This window comes from Zalophus californianus, chromosome 13, assembly GCF_009762305.2.
Source record: "Zalophus californianus isolate mZalCal1 chromosome 13, mZalCal1.pri.v2, whole genome shotgun sequence".
Classification (NCBI taxonomy): Eukaryota; Metazoa; Chordata; class Mammalia; order Carnivora; family Otariidae; genus Zalophus; species Zalophus californianus.
Genome location: NC_045607.1, coordinates 66,650,818 through 66,670,951, shown reverse-complemented (window position 1 = coordinate 66,670,951; position 20,134 = coordinate 66,650,818). Strand labels below are relative to the sequence as shown.

Genomic DNA, 20,134 nt, shown 5'->3' with positions numbered 1-20,134 from the left:
ATCTAACTAGAGTTACAGTTATTTATTTTTTTGGTATTCATGGAAACACAAACACTTAATCCCCCATTTGAGCAGACCTGTTGTTTATTTTAGGACATATAAGTGCATCATCAATGTTATTTTAAGTAGTCCAGTTATGAATATGGGATGAAGGGATAAAATAAAGTTTTCCACTCTGATGTCTCCATTAAGAAGCTCCTCTTTGTGTAAAATACTCCGTGGCAAAGTTGCTCCTATTTAAAGTAGTGAGTTTGATCTTGGCTTTGATCTAAAGCTTTTGATCTTGAAAGAAGGATGGAGTAGCAATAAAGAGAGGGCAAGACAGATTTTCTTTAAAGAAATGCGATAAAGTTAAAGGGATGGTCAAGATCAACAAATACGAGTGCGACCCAACTGTTCTCCCCAAGCGTTCACCCCCTTTCTGGTTCAGCCAACTTCTGATACGGATGGGAAGAAAGGCTTTTGGGTGTCGGCGGAAAAATCTGGAGCATCGCAGACTTTTACAAACTAAGTGGAAACTATCCCCCTAATTATGAAGACAGAATGTCTCCTTTTAAATTCTCCCCAGTCGCTGTGGGAGTCCGCGGGCAGGGCGCGTGCGGCGCCGACCGCGCTTACTGAGAGCGCACGGGCTCCGTCGAGGCGCGGGCGGTGCGCGAGGCTCGCCTTTTGCGCGCTCCGGGCTTCTCCCCCGGGAGGTCACCTGCCACCGCCCCAGAGTCCGGAGGGGCCACTGAAAAACATCTCCTTAATGGCGTCTAATCCATTCCCGGAAAAAAGCCCACTAGGAAAGTTCCTTTCCGCTCCGCGAAGGCCATCTGGACACTTAGGTTTCTGACCCGAGGAGCGAGTTCGGCTGGCCGCGGGGGTAGGGGTGGGGGAGCTTCTCGAGCTAAGCCCTTTCGCTTGCGGCCGGGCAGCGCTCCTGCTCGCACCGCGGCCGAGAAACCCTTTCGCGGGTCCCGACGGGTCCGCAGGGGATGGGGGCTGGAAAGGTAAGGCATGTGCGCTCAGGTCGGTCCGCGCGTGGGAGGGCGCGGGAACGCGGGCGGGGCGCGGGGAGACGAAGAAAAACGTTCGGAAAAAGAACAATAAAATAGCCGGCGCGCCGGCGGGGGCTGTGGCGGGGGCGACCTGCAGGGAGGACGGCGCGGCCGCCTATACCTTTAAGGCTGGCCCCGCCCCCGCCTCAGTGCCCGCCCTCCGCCCGCGCCGCCGCCCCGCCGCCCGCGCTGCGCCTTAGGTGTTGCGGGCCCCGCGCGCCCGCCGCTCTCCGGCGGGCCGGCGGAGGGCGGCGGGCGCTGGGCGTGGGCGGCGGGGCCCTCGCTCCCACCCTCACCTTCCGCGGGCGAGGTAGTGGGTCAGCGCGCCGAGTTGGTGGGGCGCCGGGGAGGGAGGCTGGGGCGGCTCCCGGGGTAAACTTGACTCTTTCCCCTTCCCCCGCAGCCGCTGCAGAGGGAGCGCCAGGCCGGGGCTGAGTGCGGGCTCGCGCGGCAAGTGAGCGCCGAGGTGAGTGCGGGAGGCGCGCTCCCCGCGCTCCCCTCCCTCCCCCTCCTCCTTCCCTCCGGGCGGTGGGTCGGGTGCTGCGGGCTCCCCGCGCGCCGACGCGCGACAGCGGTGGGTAAGATGGCCCCGTTCGGGGGCTCCGGCGCGCACTGGCGCGCGGGTGGCCGACCGGGCCGGTGACCGGAGGGAGCGGCCCGGGCGAAGGTCAGGGCTTCAGCACGCCGCACACCCGCGCGTCTCTTGGGTCCCCGGCGCTGAGGCCGCCCGGCGGGCCCGGAGGTGCCTGGGGCTTCCCCAGGTGAAGCCCTGGAAGGCTGCGTCGCCAGGCCGTCGGTCGTTTCTTTCTCACGCAGAGGGATGGCCCTCACGACCCGTCGTCGTGTTTAAATCGCTCTGTGGTTTTTGAACTTCAGGTCGAGAAATGGATTCGAGTGAACCGGAGACCCCGAAAACGGAAACGAAGGGAGGCTGAAGAAGTGTTTGAAAAGGTAGGGTCCCCGAAAGAGCACTGGGTGGAGTTCTTGAGAAATCTCCCCCTACGCCCCTGAGGACTTGGTCATAACAATAGAGTAGTAGTTTTTAAGTTTTAATTAAATGTACAGTAAGTCGTAAAATGATGTGGATGGTTGTACAGAAATATTGGTTGATAATCTCTGATAATCATGGACATAATATATTCTCAGGAAGTAAGAGAATGGCTCGCGATGGAGATATGTTTCATGCTCATTAAATAGAGCAATAGGACATAAGCGGGTTCCATTATTGTATTAGACCCGTTAGTAGTAGTTATGCAGTTGTTAAGGTACCTCTAAAAAGGGGGGGTGTTCTGAAATTGCCCACAATATCAGGTTTCTCTGTTTGGTTGTGATAGATACAGTAGCACGCTCGCTCGTTTAGCCTTTAGACTTTAAACTAGAGTAATCTTAAAAATGGTGGGAGTTGAAAGAAGTGGATTTCTTTTGAAACACTAGGAGGCATTTTATTTACTGTAAAGCCAAATGAGAAATTTGTTTTTCTAAATTTAGAATTTCAGTATGTTACTTTGCAGAAGTTTGGACTACCTATTTTCTCCTGAAATTGTGTTAAATTAAAACTTGATTTGTCATTGTAATAAATAATTATGAAATAAGGTAAGTAGTATGTTGTTTCTGAGTAATGTTTTACCAGTGTTACAGCAGATAGGATTTTTGTTGCGTTTACTTAATTACTGTACTGTTTCTTGATTCTTGATAGCACCAAGGGATTAAAATAGATGTGTGTTGTTTTTCTGCTGCTAGAATGTATGATGAATCACTCCTGTTTCTGAAGCCAAATTCTTGCTGATAGCATTGCTGCCAACTTCTCTGATGTGTTGCCTTAGTATGGGCATTGCAGCGTCCGAGAATGTGCACAAAGCACATCATAATGAAGGTGATTCCAAAGTTTCAGAGTGCATGTAAGGATACCAAGGACAGCTTCTAAGAGAATTGGGGAAAGAACTGGCCTACGATCCTGGTCATTTGTAGGGAGACAGTCAGTCAGTGAGGAGTGGTACTCCAGCCCTTACCTTTTTAAAGTCATGTCTGTCACTTGAGTTAAACAGTAATAGAAAAAGGTTTCATTTTGAATAGACTTGAGTTTTCTGACCATACCTCGGCATGCTATGGTAGGTTGTGTTTGTTTAACTTTCATGCTCCAGGTGTTTTAAAAAATGTCTGTGAGGTGATGAATGAGATCATAAAATGTCCAAAGAAGGAAGAAGTTTTATGGCTTGTTTAGCATTTCAAAAAAATATTTTCTGGCTATTATTTTTTAAGCCAAAAGATGATGACCCAAATGCACAGTATGTCAGGCATGAATGAAGAGAAGCCCTTACCTTTGTGGATTACTAGCTACCATCACCCCCAAAATCTGAACTTGAAGTAACCACATGTGTGACACCCATGATCTGACCACTGCCTTCTGAGAATGAGAAGGAGGGAACTGAGGATTTCACCTCCCAAGAAAATGGGGTTCTTCACTGAGCCTTTCTCCTCGATAGAGGCTTAGAGGTATTAGAGCTTATGAGCAGGGCGCACGTTTGACTTTTCTTAGAAAATGTGGGCAGCAGTTTTAAAGAGGACACAAATAAAGTAGGTTGGGACCAACAAGCTGAACTTCCTTTCAAGGACTGACGCTCAAAGCTGACTAGCTTTGAGGGGGAGGTGGAGAGGGCCAGAAGATGGGACATTTCAGAATTGGATCAGAGAATATTAATTATCAGTGTGTCTAATCTTTCTTCCTGGCTCTGCATGGCAGCCAAGCCCTTTGCCCACTGTTTTGCCTCTGTTGCACCCAGGAAAGGGTTTGGAGCTCGCTGAGGCAAAGCATGCAGTATTTTCAAGGGCAGGGTGAGAGGGAGTGTAATCAGTGACCAAGGGTATTAGAACAAGTTCTGAAAGGCTCAGAAGCCACCCTGCAGCGGGTAGCCAAGGTGCCATACCCCGATTGCCCGAGTGTCTGTCCGAAATACAGAGTGAATTCTGTGTGGTAATGAGTATTTAAACCCAGGTCATGTGTTAACCTTTTGCTATGATTTGACCTGTTATTAGTAGGAACCTCAGTAGTTAACTCGCTGTTGAGTTTCATAAATGTTCTTAAATGTCTACCATGCCATAAGTAGAAGCAAATGAACCTAATTTTTCCTTTTTAACGCATCCACTATCTTTTTTTTTTACAACATTGAAATAAAACTATGGTATTTTCAGCTTTTATTCATTTTCTGTTACTGTAACGTAAGAAAATGAGTTTTAGTCATTTCTGGTAGGCATAATTTTAAGTCTGCCCATTGCCTTTATTTGCCTACTTTGTTTTATTTGCCCCACTTCTCCCGCACGCTGCCCTTCCTCCATCCCCCCAGTCTCTGTTTATATCTTTCAGGCTCACGCAGGATTCAGCCCAGATGACTGAACTTGGTTAACTAGTCTGTGTTTAACTGTGGGAGGGTCGGGACATTTTTTCTCCAGTATTTACTGACTTGTGGAAAGCAGAGTCGTCTGACCTGCCTGAGGAAGGAAAACAGCAGCAGTGCAAGGCCAGAGTCTGGAAGTGGGCAACGGGCGAGGAATTATAGGTAGTGAATGTGATCTTACAGGAGATATTTATTTTCCCCCTTAAAGAAAATCTCGAAGGTGCTAAGTGGTCGGCACAGCCTGATCTATGGGTTGAGTTTTTCAGTGAACTCAGAAGGGGAAGCAAAACAAAACTTACCCCATTCTCAGCTGTGGGTTAAAATAACGAATAATGAAATAAAGTAAACTGGGGTGAGTGAGAGGTACCACCCGGAGAAGTGATTTAAAATGTTCTCCTGGCCTTTTCCTGGCTCTTCTGCTTACTGTTCAAGTCCTCCCGCCCCACCAGGTAGCTGTGTGGTCTTACAGGTTTTAGCTCTCCTCTTCCTGAAGTTACATCGGTCTGCCTGACACATCTTTTGTCTTCTCTGACATTTACTTTCATTTTATTTTTCTCTTCACATCTTCACCCCCCTTCCACTGGTGCAACTCAATTCCTTCCTACTGGTTTCTGTTTCCTTCATTTCAAATGACAAAACTCACCTCTCTTTTGCCTCTGGTCCTCAGGTGTTTTCTTCTTCCATTCTGATAGTCTTTCTTCTTCAGTTATTTCACATTCCTTTCCTTTAGTTTGAATAACTTGTGCAACAGAAAGGCAAGGAGAACATGAACAACCACACAAACAGCCGGGGGGAATGGATCGGCCTGCTCTTTGAGGGGTGGTGAGACAGTGGTGGTGGCAGCAGCCAACTGTATGGTGTCTATTTTTAAAAATAATGTTAATAGATGTTGCTGAATGGCTGTTGGTTTTGGAAGAGGAACATAATTTTTTTTCTGCTTTTATCTCTAACCGATTCAAAGATAAATGCAAATTACCCATCACTTTCAAAGATGAAGGGATAATATACTTTTATAAATATATATGAAATACAGAGTTCTTAAATAGTTTTTTTAAGGGTTAGTAATACTATAGTATAGAACAATAAATAGTATATTGGGGATATGAATGAGGTAGGATTCCTTTAGAAGAAGAAAATGCCAGTTTTCAGATTCAAAAGAGATACCTGAAGTCCTATTTTATGCATATGTGATAATGTACAGAGAATAAATTTTAAGATACTCATTTCTGGTCATCAACAAGTATATATGATGATGTCACAACTATGCATTGGCAAACTTTCAAACACTGAAAAATCAGGAATACTAGGGTTGGCTATTATTATTAATAACCCATCCTTTACGTGTGATAGTTTCCAAGCTAGTGGTCTTGGCGAGAGTGAGTGTCTCGGCCTGTGTTACGATGAGTCATAAGCAACAGTAGGTACAAACGGTTTCTAACAAAAGCACCCTTTAAGGTAACCTAATTGTTCTTTTCTGCCGGAACCTAAAAAACAATATTCTATAGCATGAAATTGTGAAAAATTTTATGAAGTTTTCCTTGAACTATGGAGTGAAACATACAAAGATTTAGAAAGATGGTTGTGAAATGTGAACTTTATATTGTATTTAATGGCCATTTTAGTTGAAGCCAAATGATAAATTCTGTTTTCTGAGTCTTTGAGAAAACAAACACGGGCACTATTTTCTTTGTGATAATATGCTTCTTAGATTCTGGAGCATTTTTTCTCACTTTTATTTCATTTGCCCTTTCCATTCGTTTGATTCTGAACTGCAGTGATAATCTTGGTATGAGTAATAATTTACACATTTAAAAAATTGTGAATAAAACCCAATTTGGTTTATGAATTTTGCCCCATTTATTGTTCCTTTTAAAATTTTTATATGTTCTAAGAAAATGCTTTTATTACAATTCTAATATTGAAATATTCAACATGCTAAAGGTAGGTACAAATTTTAAACTATTTAACAAAGTGCTTTACTGCTGTTTGTCTTCTGTGACAGAGGTCTGTTTTATATTAAGTTTATGATTTCTGGAAAACTATTTAAGACTAATAAAAATTATCTGGCTCTCAGTTGGACCTGTAACAGCAGACGGTGACGGTGTTAGGCTTGAGTCTGGAGCCGTCAGGATACAAAGCTTGACAAAATGGCACAAGATGAATTTAGAGAGGGCTGAACCAAGGGTCCCTTCACTTCATAGGAACTACGCCACATTCAGCAAAGTGGTAGGCTTCAGGCAGCCACTCTTACGCAACTGAAGCGGCATTGGTGTTGAGTGGTTTCCCAGGCATTGGTGCCCTTGCTTCTTTTCGAAAATGCTCTTGCCCTGTGAGAATTCATAACTAGTCTACATTTATATAGCTGTAATCTCTGACAATAGCTTCATTGATACTTGATCTCCATAGAAAAGCTTTATGGGTTCTAATGAGTCACTGCTCTTGAGGCACCAGCCGCCCTCCCTATCTGTGAGTGGCTTTGTGTCCTGTGTTGTACTGATTGTGCCTTTGGATGACAACTTACTTGAGTGATGGGGAGAGGCAGCGTAATTTATTAAAAGTAATTACAAAGAAACCAAACAAAAAGTAATTACAGCGCTGTTAATATGCAATTCGTTATTTTATTGCTGCAATATTTAGAACTGGGTCTTATTTGTGGGTCACCCTTTTTTCCTTGTAAATCTCTAACAAATACATAATTTATTAAATTCTCTGTACCCAGGTCTCAAGTTAGATCTGGTTTCACAAGATCTTGGCTTTTTCTGCCCCCCCCCCACTTTTTTTTTTTAAAGCTGGACCAAGGAAGAATTGCTGATAAAATGTATTTTTGGTAGCCTCAGGAAGGAAGTCTGATCTGTATGATTTTATACCATTAAATTTTCATCTGTTCTGTAGATTTATTTTTTTAAGAATCCGCAGTTGATAAAAAATATTCTGAGAATACCCCTTCCATTTTCGACTAGCACAACAGAGAAAATTAAAGTATAGTCATCCGCTTACCCTCACGCACTTATTCACGTGTTTTCAAAAGAATCTGTGAATGGAACTATTAATATAATAATAGCTGACACTTGTCATGTGTCAAGCAGTGTTCTGAGTGCTTTGCATGTATCCGCTCATGTAAATGCACCGTTAAAGTAGTACCACAGACCAGCAGTATGCTGGGAGGGTGTCGTAGACTGGGGCGGACGCTCTGAAAGTGGGTGAGGTCCAAACAAATCAAATAATTGCTGCAGAAAAGAATGCTTCGGGCAAGACTTAAAGAAATTTTTTTTAACCCAAGCCATTGACAGCCTTAGACCACCAGCATAAAGCATACATTTCTAAATGAGGAAAATCCCAACCAGCGAGTATTTTGAAAACACTTGAAAGTGTGCAGATAATTACACTGTTGTTGATTTTAGCAGATTCGATGCCAGCAGGCATCAGCTTTTCTGTGCCATGAAAGATGAAAGCCATTTTAATATAAACCATGAGTTTTGGCTGGAAAGGGGAGGCGGGCAGAGAACAATTTCATGACTTTTTAGTTACTTTTATAGGAAGCATTCGTTACGTTCCTGTGATAGAATGCTTTACTTGGCAGTTATTCGCGTCTGAGGCATTTTAATGACCGCTGCTTTGTGCCTGGTATCATCTGGCACTGATAAGATGCGTTATTGTAGTAGCACCTACCGGTGTCAGCGTAGTTTAGGGCCTGTTACGGTTTCCATTCATTTTCTCTTTTAGGAGGCAGACACTATACCTTTAAGTACAGCCAACCTGTACTACATTTGTATTTCTGGGTGTCTGCACACAGCAAAGATGACACTCACGCCTCCTATCTCCAGCACTTAGGAGGGCCTGATCACACGCAGCCTCGAAAAATATCTGTCGAATGAATTAGATGAATGAATCCGGCTCATGGCGCTGAGACCTTATTAAGTCATACCTGGCTGTTAGGTTTTTAAGAAATTGTAACGTCCCAGTTTTTATTTAATTATTTTGTTCTTTAATGACAGCAGTTTTCATTGGAGCACATTTGGTAGAGCTTTCCTGGTTGTTGTGGGTCATCTCGTTCATCCATTCTCTACAGAGAGCTCAGAGCCAGGCCTGGTCCCAACTCTGCCACCAAATTGTGTGCTCCTTGGGTTTGTCACTTGACTTTTGCTTTCATCTGAAAATCCTTTCATTTAATAGGCCAGTGAAGCCAGTGTATATTAATTATAAAATTAATGAGTATGTTTAGCCTTGATTCTTTCATACAGTTTTATGATATATTTTTTTCTTTTGTCCTTTTTTGTTATTTAGAAGGCTTGGATTTTTGTTCTAATGGTTACTTTGACATAATAATACATTTTGATCTCTCTTCACTTTTTTTCCCCCTCTTGTCTATTGATTTCCTACTGTGAGCAGTAGTGAAATTAGATATTAACCTTTTCTTGTCCCTCCTCTCTTTATTTTCTATCATGTGATATGAAGTATTGTCTTTTTGCTTCCAGATAAATACTTTTAACATGGTCAACAGGCTGATGCTATCGTTTATATAGTCTTCCCATTTCCTCCCTTTTTTTGATAGTTGTATTAGATTTATGATGTCAGAGCATGTAGACCTTATATACTTAATACCATATGCTTTATAAAATCACATAACTTTAATTCTGCAAGTAAATCTATACTGTTCATCAGCTGCCCTCATACAACTGATCTTCGGGGATTTTGGTTTTTTGAAGCTAGTTCTAGAGTGGCTTTCTCTGGAAGAGCGTGGGACAACTATATTTTTTGAGTTCTTGCATGTTTGTAAGTTTGTGCTCTTTCCACGTGAAGGTCAGTCCAACTAGATATAAAATTCTTGATTCACGTTTTCTTTGAGTATCTTGAGTATGTTACTCCATTGTCTTGGCGCTGGTCTCATTTCTTTCCCTCAGAGTGACCTGGTCTTTTCTCCCAGATTTTTTTTTTTTCTTTAAATTCCAAAAATGTTACTTGAATATGTCTCATTGTGGGTTACTTTTCCCAGTTGTCAAATGGCTTTTGACCTTTATTTTCCTCATTTGTAAAATGAGAATAATGGTAACCTTTTTTGCTGCTCAAGAGAGTGGATTTGAAGACCAGCTAGGATACTGTATATAAAGTACTTTAAATTCATTTTACTTTCTTGTTACTCTTCAAAGTCCCGTGTTGTTAGGAACTTTAAAATTTAGAGTACTTCATTTTATGGCAGTCGGAATGGAGTTGGCTTTATATTTGTGAGAAATCTAAAGTGGATCCTCTGAAGTCTTTTGTCTCCATCTTAGCAGTATATAAATGCTCGCCGATTGCATGTGGTCAACAGGCTCTCTGTGCCCATGCATGAGAACTACTGGCCTAAAACCAATGGTGCTTTCTGAAAGCCTCTCATGGAGAAAACTCCTCTGTTTTATTTTTCATACACTCTTGCCTGAAATAGGTTAGTTTCCCACACAGAACTGGGTTTACATGATCGTGGTTTGTGCACAGTACAATACATAGGGGAAAAAAATTAAAGGACTCTTTTTCAGATAATGAAAGCCGAAAACCCAAGTCAGTTCTAATCAGCCAGCATGTTTTCTTGGATTTGTTGTACATAAGACCTGTGTAAGAAGCTGCTGGAAAATACCAGAGAAACAGGAGATGTCATTTCTGGCCATAGGAGATAAAACACACACATCAAAGATCATTTACAAAGCAGCATGTGGATAAGTAAATTCAAACCAGTGTGGCATAAACTAAGGACATGAGTATATGATGCATTTTACCTGAGGCTACCCTGGACTCGAGTTTCCACGCCTGGGCCTTGTTTGGATAAAGCAACCCTTTACACATGCAGCCTGGAAGTTATGGTGGGAAATTGGGTAACTGAATTAACTGAATCCATTTTAATGCTTTTACCTGATTTGTAAGCACAGATAGGGTTTTGATCGACATACATGTAAATAATGTTGGTGTCTTTACTTGAATATGTGATTTTTAAAAATAAATTCATCCATGTTTTGCAAGTAAGGCTGGAACCTATCATAGAAATTCTGCTGACACTTACAAATCAGGGTGATTTGAAAACCCAATGCTAGAAATATAATACTGCCTGTAATTCCGTGTTAACACATTCCTTATTAAATTCTATATTTATTTGAACATTTTATTTACTAACTTCACCACATATCCACAACATACAAAGCCCTGAATAAGGAGTACAGAGTACAGAAATGAATGGAAAACAGTCCCAAACGAGTTTACAGTTGAATGTAAAAAATTGTATAAAGTAGGAAACAGAATTGAATCCATCCTCTATCAGTGGTACAAGTATGTCTACAGAGCAGTTTGGATATCTAAGGAAAGGGGGTCCTCTCTCTCTGGGCTTTTTGCATTCTCCATAAGGCTTTTCCAGGATGAGTCCAGGATGCAAATATTCCAGTTTATTCAATTTTTGTGCTTTTGTAGAATTGAGGATACCATCAGTTCAGTTCTCAAAATTCTGATTGTCTTCATGAGAACATACTGAAACTGGGAAATTAGTATTTCCCTTTGGCTCACGTGCAGTTGGAGGCCTGCACTGAGTTCAGGCTACATCTGGACTTGCGGATGTATAAAGTTTTCAATCTCTTTCACTCTTTTTTTCCCTTTTGTTTGCATTGTTAAGTTTTGGGGTTTTTCCCTTCCCTAAACATTTGGTTGAGGCAAAATGAGAAATGAGAATGTTTCAGAATTAAAGGTGGTGACTGCAAGTTCTGGAGCCCTTCAGTTTCCTCTTGTGATTTTTGAATGTTGTATTCTGTCATCAAAAAGCATCCCACTTGTTTTCAGCACCACAGATTTAGCATGACCTCCTTTAAAAAAAATTATTAAATAATTGTATGCCCTTTTTTCTGATGATGAGCACAAATAGACTCATCAAGTGGGCCACAAAATGCCATTAAGTGCGTATCCAAATCCTTTAACATTTTACATCTCTATAAATCAAGAAATGTTTGTTTTTCAGGGTGTTAAATTCTAAATCATAGGTATGTGAAGGTTCAGACTTCATATATATGAAGCAAGAAAACAAACTGATTTGCAGTAATTAATATCAAGGAAACTATGTAAAGTGGGGAGACTATGTAAAGTGGGGAAAGATCTTTTCATAGAAAAGGCAACAGTTGTCATTTTATGTGGTCTCATTTATAACTGAAAACCATAGAGTTAATTTTCTGTGGCAGTTTTCATTTGGTGTCCAAGAAAAATTCGTGATCTCCGTGAGGAGCAGGAGAAGTCAAGGAGAACAGTGGGAAGAATCTGGAAGAGAAATAGCTCTGGGTTGTGTTCATGCACAGTTTGGTTTCTGAGTTTTTCTCCCTAACTATCAGCTACAGGAGCTTTACTTTTCAGTGTTGAAGGCACAGCTTTAACAGTGATTGCTAACAGTGATGGTAAAGGTTGCTGAGCGCTCCCACAGACAGCGGAAGATGTTGGTTCTGATTCTGTCTTGCAGCAGCTTTACTGAGTTTTATATCCCATATCTTTTATATGCCATAAAATGCACCGATAGCCAGTTTCTTGAGTTTTAAGACACACAGTTTGTGCAGCCGTCGCCACAGTCCAGTTTTGGAACATTTCCCTCACCAGGAAGTTCCCTTGTGTCCATTTGCGCTCAGTCCCCATCCTCACCCCCTAGCCCCAGGCAACTACTGATGCGCTTTCTGTCTTTAGCGTTTTGCCTTCTCTGGAAATTTCCTGTAAATGGAATCATACACACTTCAGTCTTTTAGACTTGGCTTCTTTTCATTTATCACCCCGTTTTGAGGTTGAGCAGTATTGCACATTTTGGTGTTTGCTCCTTTTTATAACAAGGTGGTATTCCATTGTGTGGATGTGCTACGTTTTGTTTATTCGTTTACTGGTTGACAGATGTTTGGAGTTTTTGCAGGTTTGGCTTACTATGAATAGTGTTTAACTGCCTACATGTGGACCTATTTTGGGTAGATACCCAGGCCTGGCATGGCTTGGCCATAGGGTAGAGGTGTGTTTAACTTTCCAAGAAACTGCTCAGCTGTTTTCCAGAGTGGCTGCAGCATGTTCTACCAGTGGTGCTTACGGTTCCCAGTTCCTGTGTCTCCTCATCGGCACTTAGAATTGCCAGACTTCTTTATTTTAGCCATTTTCATGGGAGTTGAACCGTGCTTTCTTCACTTAATGCTTTTATTTCTTGTGAGGATCTGAAAGTATCTGTATAGCCGAATGTGCTTTCGTCCTCCATTTTATAGATCAGAAGGCGGTGGAGTAGTCACTGGAAAATCTAAATGTCTCACCCAAGATTCCCAAATGAGTCACTGAGCCTAGAGTCCTCCTGCATCCGTTGGAGACGGAGCAGCCTGTTTTTTGTTCCAGCTCCTGGCTCCCTGTGACAAAGGCTCCTCTTTGTCCTCATAGCCTTGTCGGGTGTGGCTTTCTTTTGATCTTTGTTAAATGAGCCATTCTTATCCTCTCTGGAATTTGGTCTGATGAAATCCCGTTGTTTTCTGCGGAGATGTGCTAGTGTCTTGGAGAGGTGCTCCTCAGCAGAGGTACACAGGTCTTGGGGGGCTATGCCAGCACGTGTCATCCTGTCAAAGGGGGTAGCCCCTCACCTCACCGGAGCACTGGGGGAGTAGGTGAGGTGACTTACTGAGACAGCTGGCACGGACTAAATAGCTAATAGTTTTACAGCACTTCGTCCAATGCCTGTGAAAGTCTGACTACCTTCTGACGTGGATAGTAACACCTGTCATTTGGGTTTTTCTTCTCAGCGATCCTGAGACAGGAAAGTGTTCTTAAATTTATTTACTAAGTAAGAAAAAAAAATTCAGCCGTGGTTTCTTACTGTTCTTTGGTGGGCAGCAAATGTAGCAGTAGTACTTTCACAAGTTTCTCTATTGCACCCCGTCTTCTGGCTTTACTCTAGAAGACTCACCCTGTTTCTCGGAGCTACTGTAGCATTTCATCGGCCCTCTCCATTTTTTCCAGACCGGAAGCTCTCAGAGTGCTCTTGTGACTGTAAGATCTGTAGTCTAGCAAAAGCTCCGTTTTAGATCAATTTATAATCATTTCTTGCTCTCAGTATGTCATTGCTTTTGCATCTTGAGGCCAAACTATTTTGATGCGAAGTTTCTTTGAAGGCTGGCTGAGCTTATACAAATGCCCAGCTAATGAAAGGCACTTAATATGGGGCACATCTCGCCCTCCATGGTCACTTTGCAGGGTATGCCTGGTTGAAGGGAAGCTTCCAGTTACCTCTGTTAGCTTTCACTAGACAGGGTTGCAGTGTTTCATTTATTTCAGGACAAAATGAATTCTAGTACAGGTAGTTTGTGAAATAACTATTTTCTCTGAAGTGATAATTGGTCATGTTGAGTTTCTAAATGTTAAAGGGAACCTGGAGAGGGGCCTGGGTGGCTCAGTCAGTTAAGTGTCCCAACTCTTGATTTAGGCTCAGGTCGTGATCTCAGGGTTGTGAGATTGAGCCCCGTGTCGGGCTCTGCACTGAGCGTGGAGCCTGCTTAGGATTCCACCCCCCACCCCCGCCTACCTCCCCGTGCTTGCTCTCTCCTTCCCTCTCAAAAATAAATAAATAATAAAGGGAACATGGCTTTTAGATCTCTGAAAATCTCCTTTTGGTCTTATGCTGTCACACAGAACGTGGGGAGGAGCTAAAAGGCTGAGAACTGCAGAACATATAACCACCACCACCAAGGAGCTGTCTAAAATAACTGCTAAAGTTCTAAGTCAAGCACCTGGAAGGAGTGTGCTAGTGGCTGTAATGTTAAAGCCGCTTGAGGTCCTAAACACTTGAGTGTGCTGGACCGCAAGAGAGGAAATGAGGGGGGAAATGTCACATGGAAAGTTGACAACTCAGGTTTCACTTTAGCACTTTATTTGGGGGGTTGTATGGGACCAAGCTGTTAGACTCAAGGAAGACCTTATAGCTTCTTGAAGGCCAGTCTTTTACTTACATGTGAGAACATGGACGCCCCGAAAAGCTTCAGGTCCCAGGCTGGATTGCTGCCCTGGGACCAGAGCCCAGGTTCCCCCCCCCCCTTTTTGGCTCTTTTCAGCTGGGCAGTTTTCCAAAGCAGGGTGTGGAGGCAGAGTAGCTGTGGGTTCCAGGTGAGGAGAAATGGGTCACACTGGTCTTTGTTATGTTGTAGGGCATGGACACCTGAGGGAGGCCCAGAAAGAAGGTCTGAGAGGCTTGGGATGTCCCTACAAGGTCATCCTTTGTCATGTAGAAACACGTGCAGAGTGAGGGCCTTTTCCTAGTGGGCGGAGGCTTGGTGAGGCAGGGACTGCGTCAGATTTTGAGGGCTCAGTCATTTCCGAGCATGGAGAAAGACTTCATGGTGAGGCAGCTGGGTGTCTGCAGGGATTGGTCTGAAATTTTGCTTTTCATGTTAAATTAGTGACTTTTACAAGGCACAGATTATTTGAATTTTTGTGATTCTTACCATAGTCCGAGCAACTGCAACATGAAAATGTTGTGGTAGTTTTTCAATCAAATATGAGTGTGACCAGATAACTAGTCATTTTACTTTGTATTTCAGCAGGGGTACACCCACAAATGCCTTTTCTTTAGTCTGTGCAGGTCTCTTTTATGGTGATGTTATTTATTCTAAAATGTAAGGCTGCTTTCCATGTTTACACATATTCCTACCTTGCTGTATTGCAAATTTAGAGTTACATTTTTCTTCAGTCTCTCTCACTTGGCTCATAGCTTACAGGCCAAATCAAACCACCTCCACCCTCAAAAGCAGTATTGATAAATCTAATGCTGAACTTGGATTATGAAAGGTTTAGTTCTCAGAACTTGCTGAACTGTTGGCAGGGCAAAGTGAGTAGGAATATTCTGGTTTCTGCTTGTATTTTATCTGCAGCAGACTGGTAGATACAAAAGGATAGTGCCCCCAAATGAGCAGTTGAAAAGGGAACGTAGGTACTGAGCTCCTTCAGACTTGCAGAAGGCGCCCCCCTGCCCTGGCAGAATGAAAGGGGCTGAAGAGCAGGCACAGGATGATACTCCTGTTTTGCTGCTGTGGCAAACTTTGAGTCTTCATTAGAGATTAAGTCACTGACTTGGTCACCAGTAGCATTACCCAACCTTAGAGCACCAGATTATCATTAAGACAAATCTAAATGATGCTGAATGGCCTTCCAACAAAGGATTCCTGTCGTACCAGCATGCACGTATAACTTGGGTGGTGTGCGTGCAAATGTACGCACACACATTTACCTGTCCCATCAGCCTTTGACCTGCAAGCAGGGGAGGTGAGGGGCGAGACCTGCTGTCGTGACCACTGTCTCCCAGCTCAGAGGAAAGCTGCAGGCGCTATTTCCAGAGCTGGCGCTGTTTGCCTCTGACTCACGCTCCCAGAGAACTGCCCTGTGCATAATGCAAAGTCATCGTCATCATGAGCCATTGTAGGGAGAGGTTCAGTGGAAAAAGTGAAGGTGGAGCAAACCAGGCTCTGGAACAGGAGGCGAAAGATACGGTTTTTGTTTGGTTTTGCTGAACTTCACAGTCACTTTTTTGAAAACTGCGGTAATCCTGATGGAGTTCGGGATAACAGAAGAGAGGAAATCTGACTTTTTGCTGCAGGACTCCTCTTGTGTTCAGATTCTTAAAACAGGAGGAGAGGAGAGTGAATAATCCTGTGATTGTTGTCGATTTTGAACACATTCATAATTTCTCAGTTTTTTAAAAATTTTTTATTGTTAATCACCATACATAATATCATTAGTTTTTGATGTAGTGTTCCATGATGCATTGTTTGTGCATAACACCCAGTGCTCCACGCAGAACGTGCCCTCTTTAATACCCATCACCAGGCTAACCCATCCTCCCACCCCCTCCCCTCTAGAACCCTCAGTTTGTTTTTCAGAGTCCATTGTCTCTCATGGTTCTTTTCCCCCTCCGATTTCCCCCCCTTCATTCTTCCCCTTCTGCTGTCTTCTTTTTTTTTTTTCCTTAACATATATTGCATTATTTGTTTTAGAAGTACAATTTCTCAGTTTTTAATTGTTTGTGTCAAACCTATTTTGTGATCTTGCAGTGTTACAGAGAAGAGATGGGGATGTGTTATACATACATATAAACTTTGGTATTCTAATTACCTGTCTTCAAAATGAACTTTTAATAATCGGGAGGGCAAGGCACATCATTTACGTGAGGGTTAAGAATAAAGAAGTTATCTCTATGCTATTCTTGGTGGGACTTTTTCCTGTGAAAAACTGTTAACCAGTGTATCTGGAAACACTTCCTCATTTTTTAAAGACCGTTCAATATAGTAAATCTTACTATCAGAAATAATTGAAAATTGGGGCACCTGGGTGGCTCAGTCAGTTAAACGTCTGACTCTTGGTTTTGGCTCCGGTCATGATCTCAGGGTCATGATATCGAGCCCCACGTTGGGCTCCACATTCAGCGGGAAGTCTGTTTGGGATTCTTCCTCTCCCTCTGCCCCTCCCACTCATTCCCCCCCCAATAAATAAATAAATCTTAAAAAGAATTGAAAAGTAACATAAAGTAGCCATTGTAACAATAGCTCAGTAGAAAGAGTTCATGTGTCAAGAGCATTTATTTCCTAAGCAGTTTTTTTACTCTAGTTTTCTTAGCAAGAAAAATGTTAATCTGTCGTGGATGGACACTTTTTCTTCTTTTTCCCAGAACGTGTGTGGTTTCCATTAACTTCTTTCTCCACCGAACTGTGGAGATGGCCACAGCTGATGCCTGTGGGTCATCTGTGCTCCTAGAATTGAACTGAAATCATGCTGTACATTTCCCCCCTCCGCTGTTGTCCTTCACAACCTGGAAATTATAGACAGGTAGATGGAAATCCTATCTTTATCCCTTACTAGTTTTTTACCTTGGACAAACTAGTCTGTGGAAGCCTCAGTTTCCTCATCTGTAAAACAATTACTGTAAAGCATTTAACAAAGAGCTGCCCCTGGATTGTTGCTCAGTGACAGTAATTAGTGTTACTGGTGATGGGCTTCTCCAGTACTGTCGTCAGGGGTTAAAGTCATTCATCATCTGCGGTGTATTAAGAGAACGGAAGGAGCCCTGACAAGCAATAGGATAGATCAGAAATGTAGCCAGAGAAGGATGACCATGTTTGGAACATCAGCCCCCTGCGTCTCCTGGCCAGCTGGAGTGTCCCCAGCGTGAAGACCAGGGAGGCAGCCCAGTTACTTCTCTGGCAGGTCTCAGCTACACCTAGAGGTGCACCTCTCTGCTAAGCTGACCCCCGGAATCTGCTCCGTGAGGCCACTCTGTCCCAGGCAAATACTGCCTGGGGTTCTTTTGGAAGTTTCCACTAGGCTCCTCCAAGAAAGTTTTAGTTGAAGTCCTCAGTAGTAGTTTTATTGATTTGGGTTGAGGTCTTAATTATAAGTCATCAGTCATTTCAATTGGCAAAAGTTCTGGCCAGGCAGAAATACAGCGCTTGCTGGTATCTGAGTACTATAGAATTCCAGGAAGTTGTCAAAAACAAGTGTTGAGATATCCCTGCCCGCCACCGCCCACCCCCCCCCAGCAGCTATAGAGGTCTGAGTTTACAATAACTATTATTCTTATGTAGAGCTGGCTCCGAATAGTGAGTATCCCCAGGCATGGACTTACTAATAGAAACCCACTTAGACCCTGAAGAAATGGGCCCAGTGTTTGTCTCAACTGTGAGTAATGTATTATGCATGATTTAAAAAGGCTTCTCAGAATGTCCTTGCTTATGTAAATCAAGAATCAATATTTTTTAGGAAAGTTTTTATAGATAAGCCATCACATTATTTGATAATCAGACATCATTTTCAAGTAGTTAAAAGGGTCATTGGACAAAACCCAGTGGACTGACTTTGCTCCCTAATTGCTAAGGCTTAAGACTCCACATGCCCTGTAAATTATGAACAGGCTTGAATTTTTTATGGGAAAGAAATTATTTTTTTATGTAGGATAATTTTCATGTCAAACGTTCTATTAGCCAGCTAGCTGTATCAGATTATACGGGTTGCCACTTTAACTCACCTGATCTCTACTTTTTCTCTGTGAAGTTTATTTTAAATAGAGATAAGAGAATGAGAGAGAAAGTAGGTTTGGAATGAGGGGAATGAATCATGAGAAAACACTGCTGGTCCTTTCCATTCGTCCTTGACATTCTTGGAATATTCTTACCTCTGTTGAGTTCAGCGTCAGGCTTGCTCACGGTAAGGGGCATTGTGGGCCCCCCTGGGGAGGAAGTCCCCATTTTCTCCCAGGCAGTGCCATACCTCTCCATAAGTGGTGAGGGCCATTGGAAGGATTTCATAGGCCCAGGGGGGCGCCCCTCAGCGGATAGCTGCAACAGTGTGCAGACCTGCATCTGTGTGACCCCGTGTGAGTGCCGGCTGCCCCAGAGATGGTGTGTTTCTACACTCTGGGCTGGGCGGGGGCCGCCGTGCCAGTTTGTCGGCCAGTGTGTCTTGGAGTGCAGGGAGAATGCTGGGAGGGAGAACAGTTTTATTGCTTCTGAAAATAGAGGAAATACTCGAGAGTGCTGGGAGAGAGGAGGATAGATACAGCATTTCCGTTTTCTTGCCCAATTTTACTGTTTTCCACAGCATTTCATTTTTCATAAGATGGATTTTTATCCTGCCAACTTCAACAGAAAATAATTGCATACCATTTCTGTCAGATTGGCCCTCTTATCACTTACTTTTTTTTTTTCCTGTTCAGAAACTTTTGTACAGGGACGTATAAGGTGGTCCTAAGATGCTTGTCTTCTCGACATGGCACGTGTGCCGCGGCTTTCAGCAGGACCTCCTATGAGTACATGGCAGGGGCGGTCTTGGCTATGGTGGTCAGGAAATTCCAGATATGGACTAGCTTGTCCTTGCTCTTATTTCTTCCACGACCCATGTCCTAGAGGGCCGTTCCATCAGTGGGCACCGTCAGCCCCCAGCGCTCAGACATGGCCCCGGAGCCTGGTCTTTGTACCCAGGAACAGTGCCAGATGCCATCCAGTCTGCTGTCCTGCTGGGAAGGGGTCCGTCATTGAGTCTGCAAGGCAGAGCTAGCACGCTGGCCGTAAGGCCCTGCCCAGCTGTTTAGTAGGTGCTTGGCAGCAGTTGACTCAGTAGGAGATGGGAGGGGAAGGCAGGATAGGTCGTCTTACGGCATTGTCCACGCTGTGCCTGCTTACCAGACTGAGGTTTCTCACTATGTAAAATTATTCAGTTGATACCGATTGTAACAAATAAAGCCTAACTTTGAGGTTTGGGAGGTAAGTGGCTTGTGTTAGATTTTCAGCGCATGAACTGAATATAAACATTTCCCTGGTTTCTCATTTCTTGATTGTTCGGAATGTCCATTAGCATGCTTAGCCTCGTGCCTGGCCTAGGTTTGCCCATGACAAAGGTCCTATGTTCATAGGGCAGGGGACTCAGCATTCCCAGGCCCCAGCACTGCCCCCGCCGGCAGTGTGCAGTAATAAGTAAGCTACTCGTGGTTACCGGCTAATAGGGCCGTGACCCGGCTTGAACTCCATAATGAGGAAAGAGCAGATTTATTTGCTCCCCCTGCGTGCCTCCCTCCCTCCCCCCCCCCATGCTCCTTTATTATCTTTAAGAGGAAATTGAATAGCAAAATTCTGCATTCTCATAATGTTAATGGCCTGATGTCATCTTTTCCAGTCTGGAGTCAAGAAAGAGGGACAACCGAAACACAGATTT

General features: G+C 43.5%; 1 protein-coding gene across 7 annotated transcripts in view; it reads left to right on the top strand.

Annotated features, from left to right (window-relative positions):
* Window positions 1–20,134, top strand: part of AOPEP (aminopeptidase O (putative)) — a 347,525-nt gene that overhangs the window by 269,756 nt on the left and 57,635 nt on the right. For all 7 annotated transcript variants that reach the window (XR_004819509.1, XR_003523595.2, XM_027614771.2 and 4 more), the window contains 2 exons: window positions 1,447–1,509; window positions 1,920–1,994. Coding sequence is in view for 5 of the 7 variants with exons in the window: in XM_027614771.2 (XP_027470572.1) it covers window positions 1,447–1,509; window positions 1,920–1,994 (138 nt within the window). In the remaining 2 variants the exon portion in view is untranslated. The remainder of the gene's footprint in view (window positions 1–1,446; window positions 1,510–1,919; window positions 1,995–20,134) is intronic.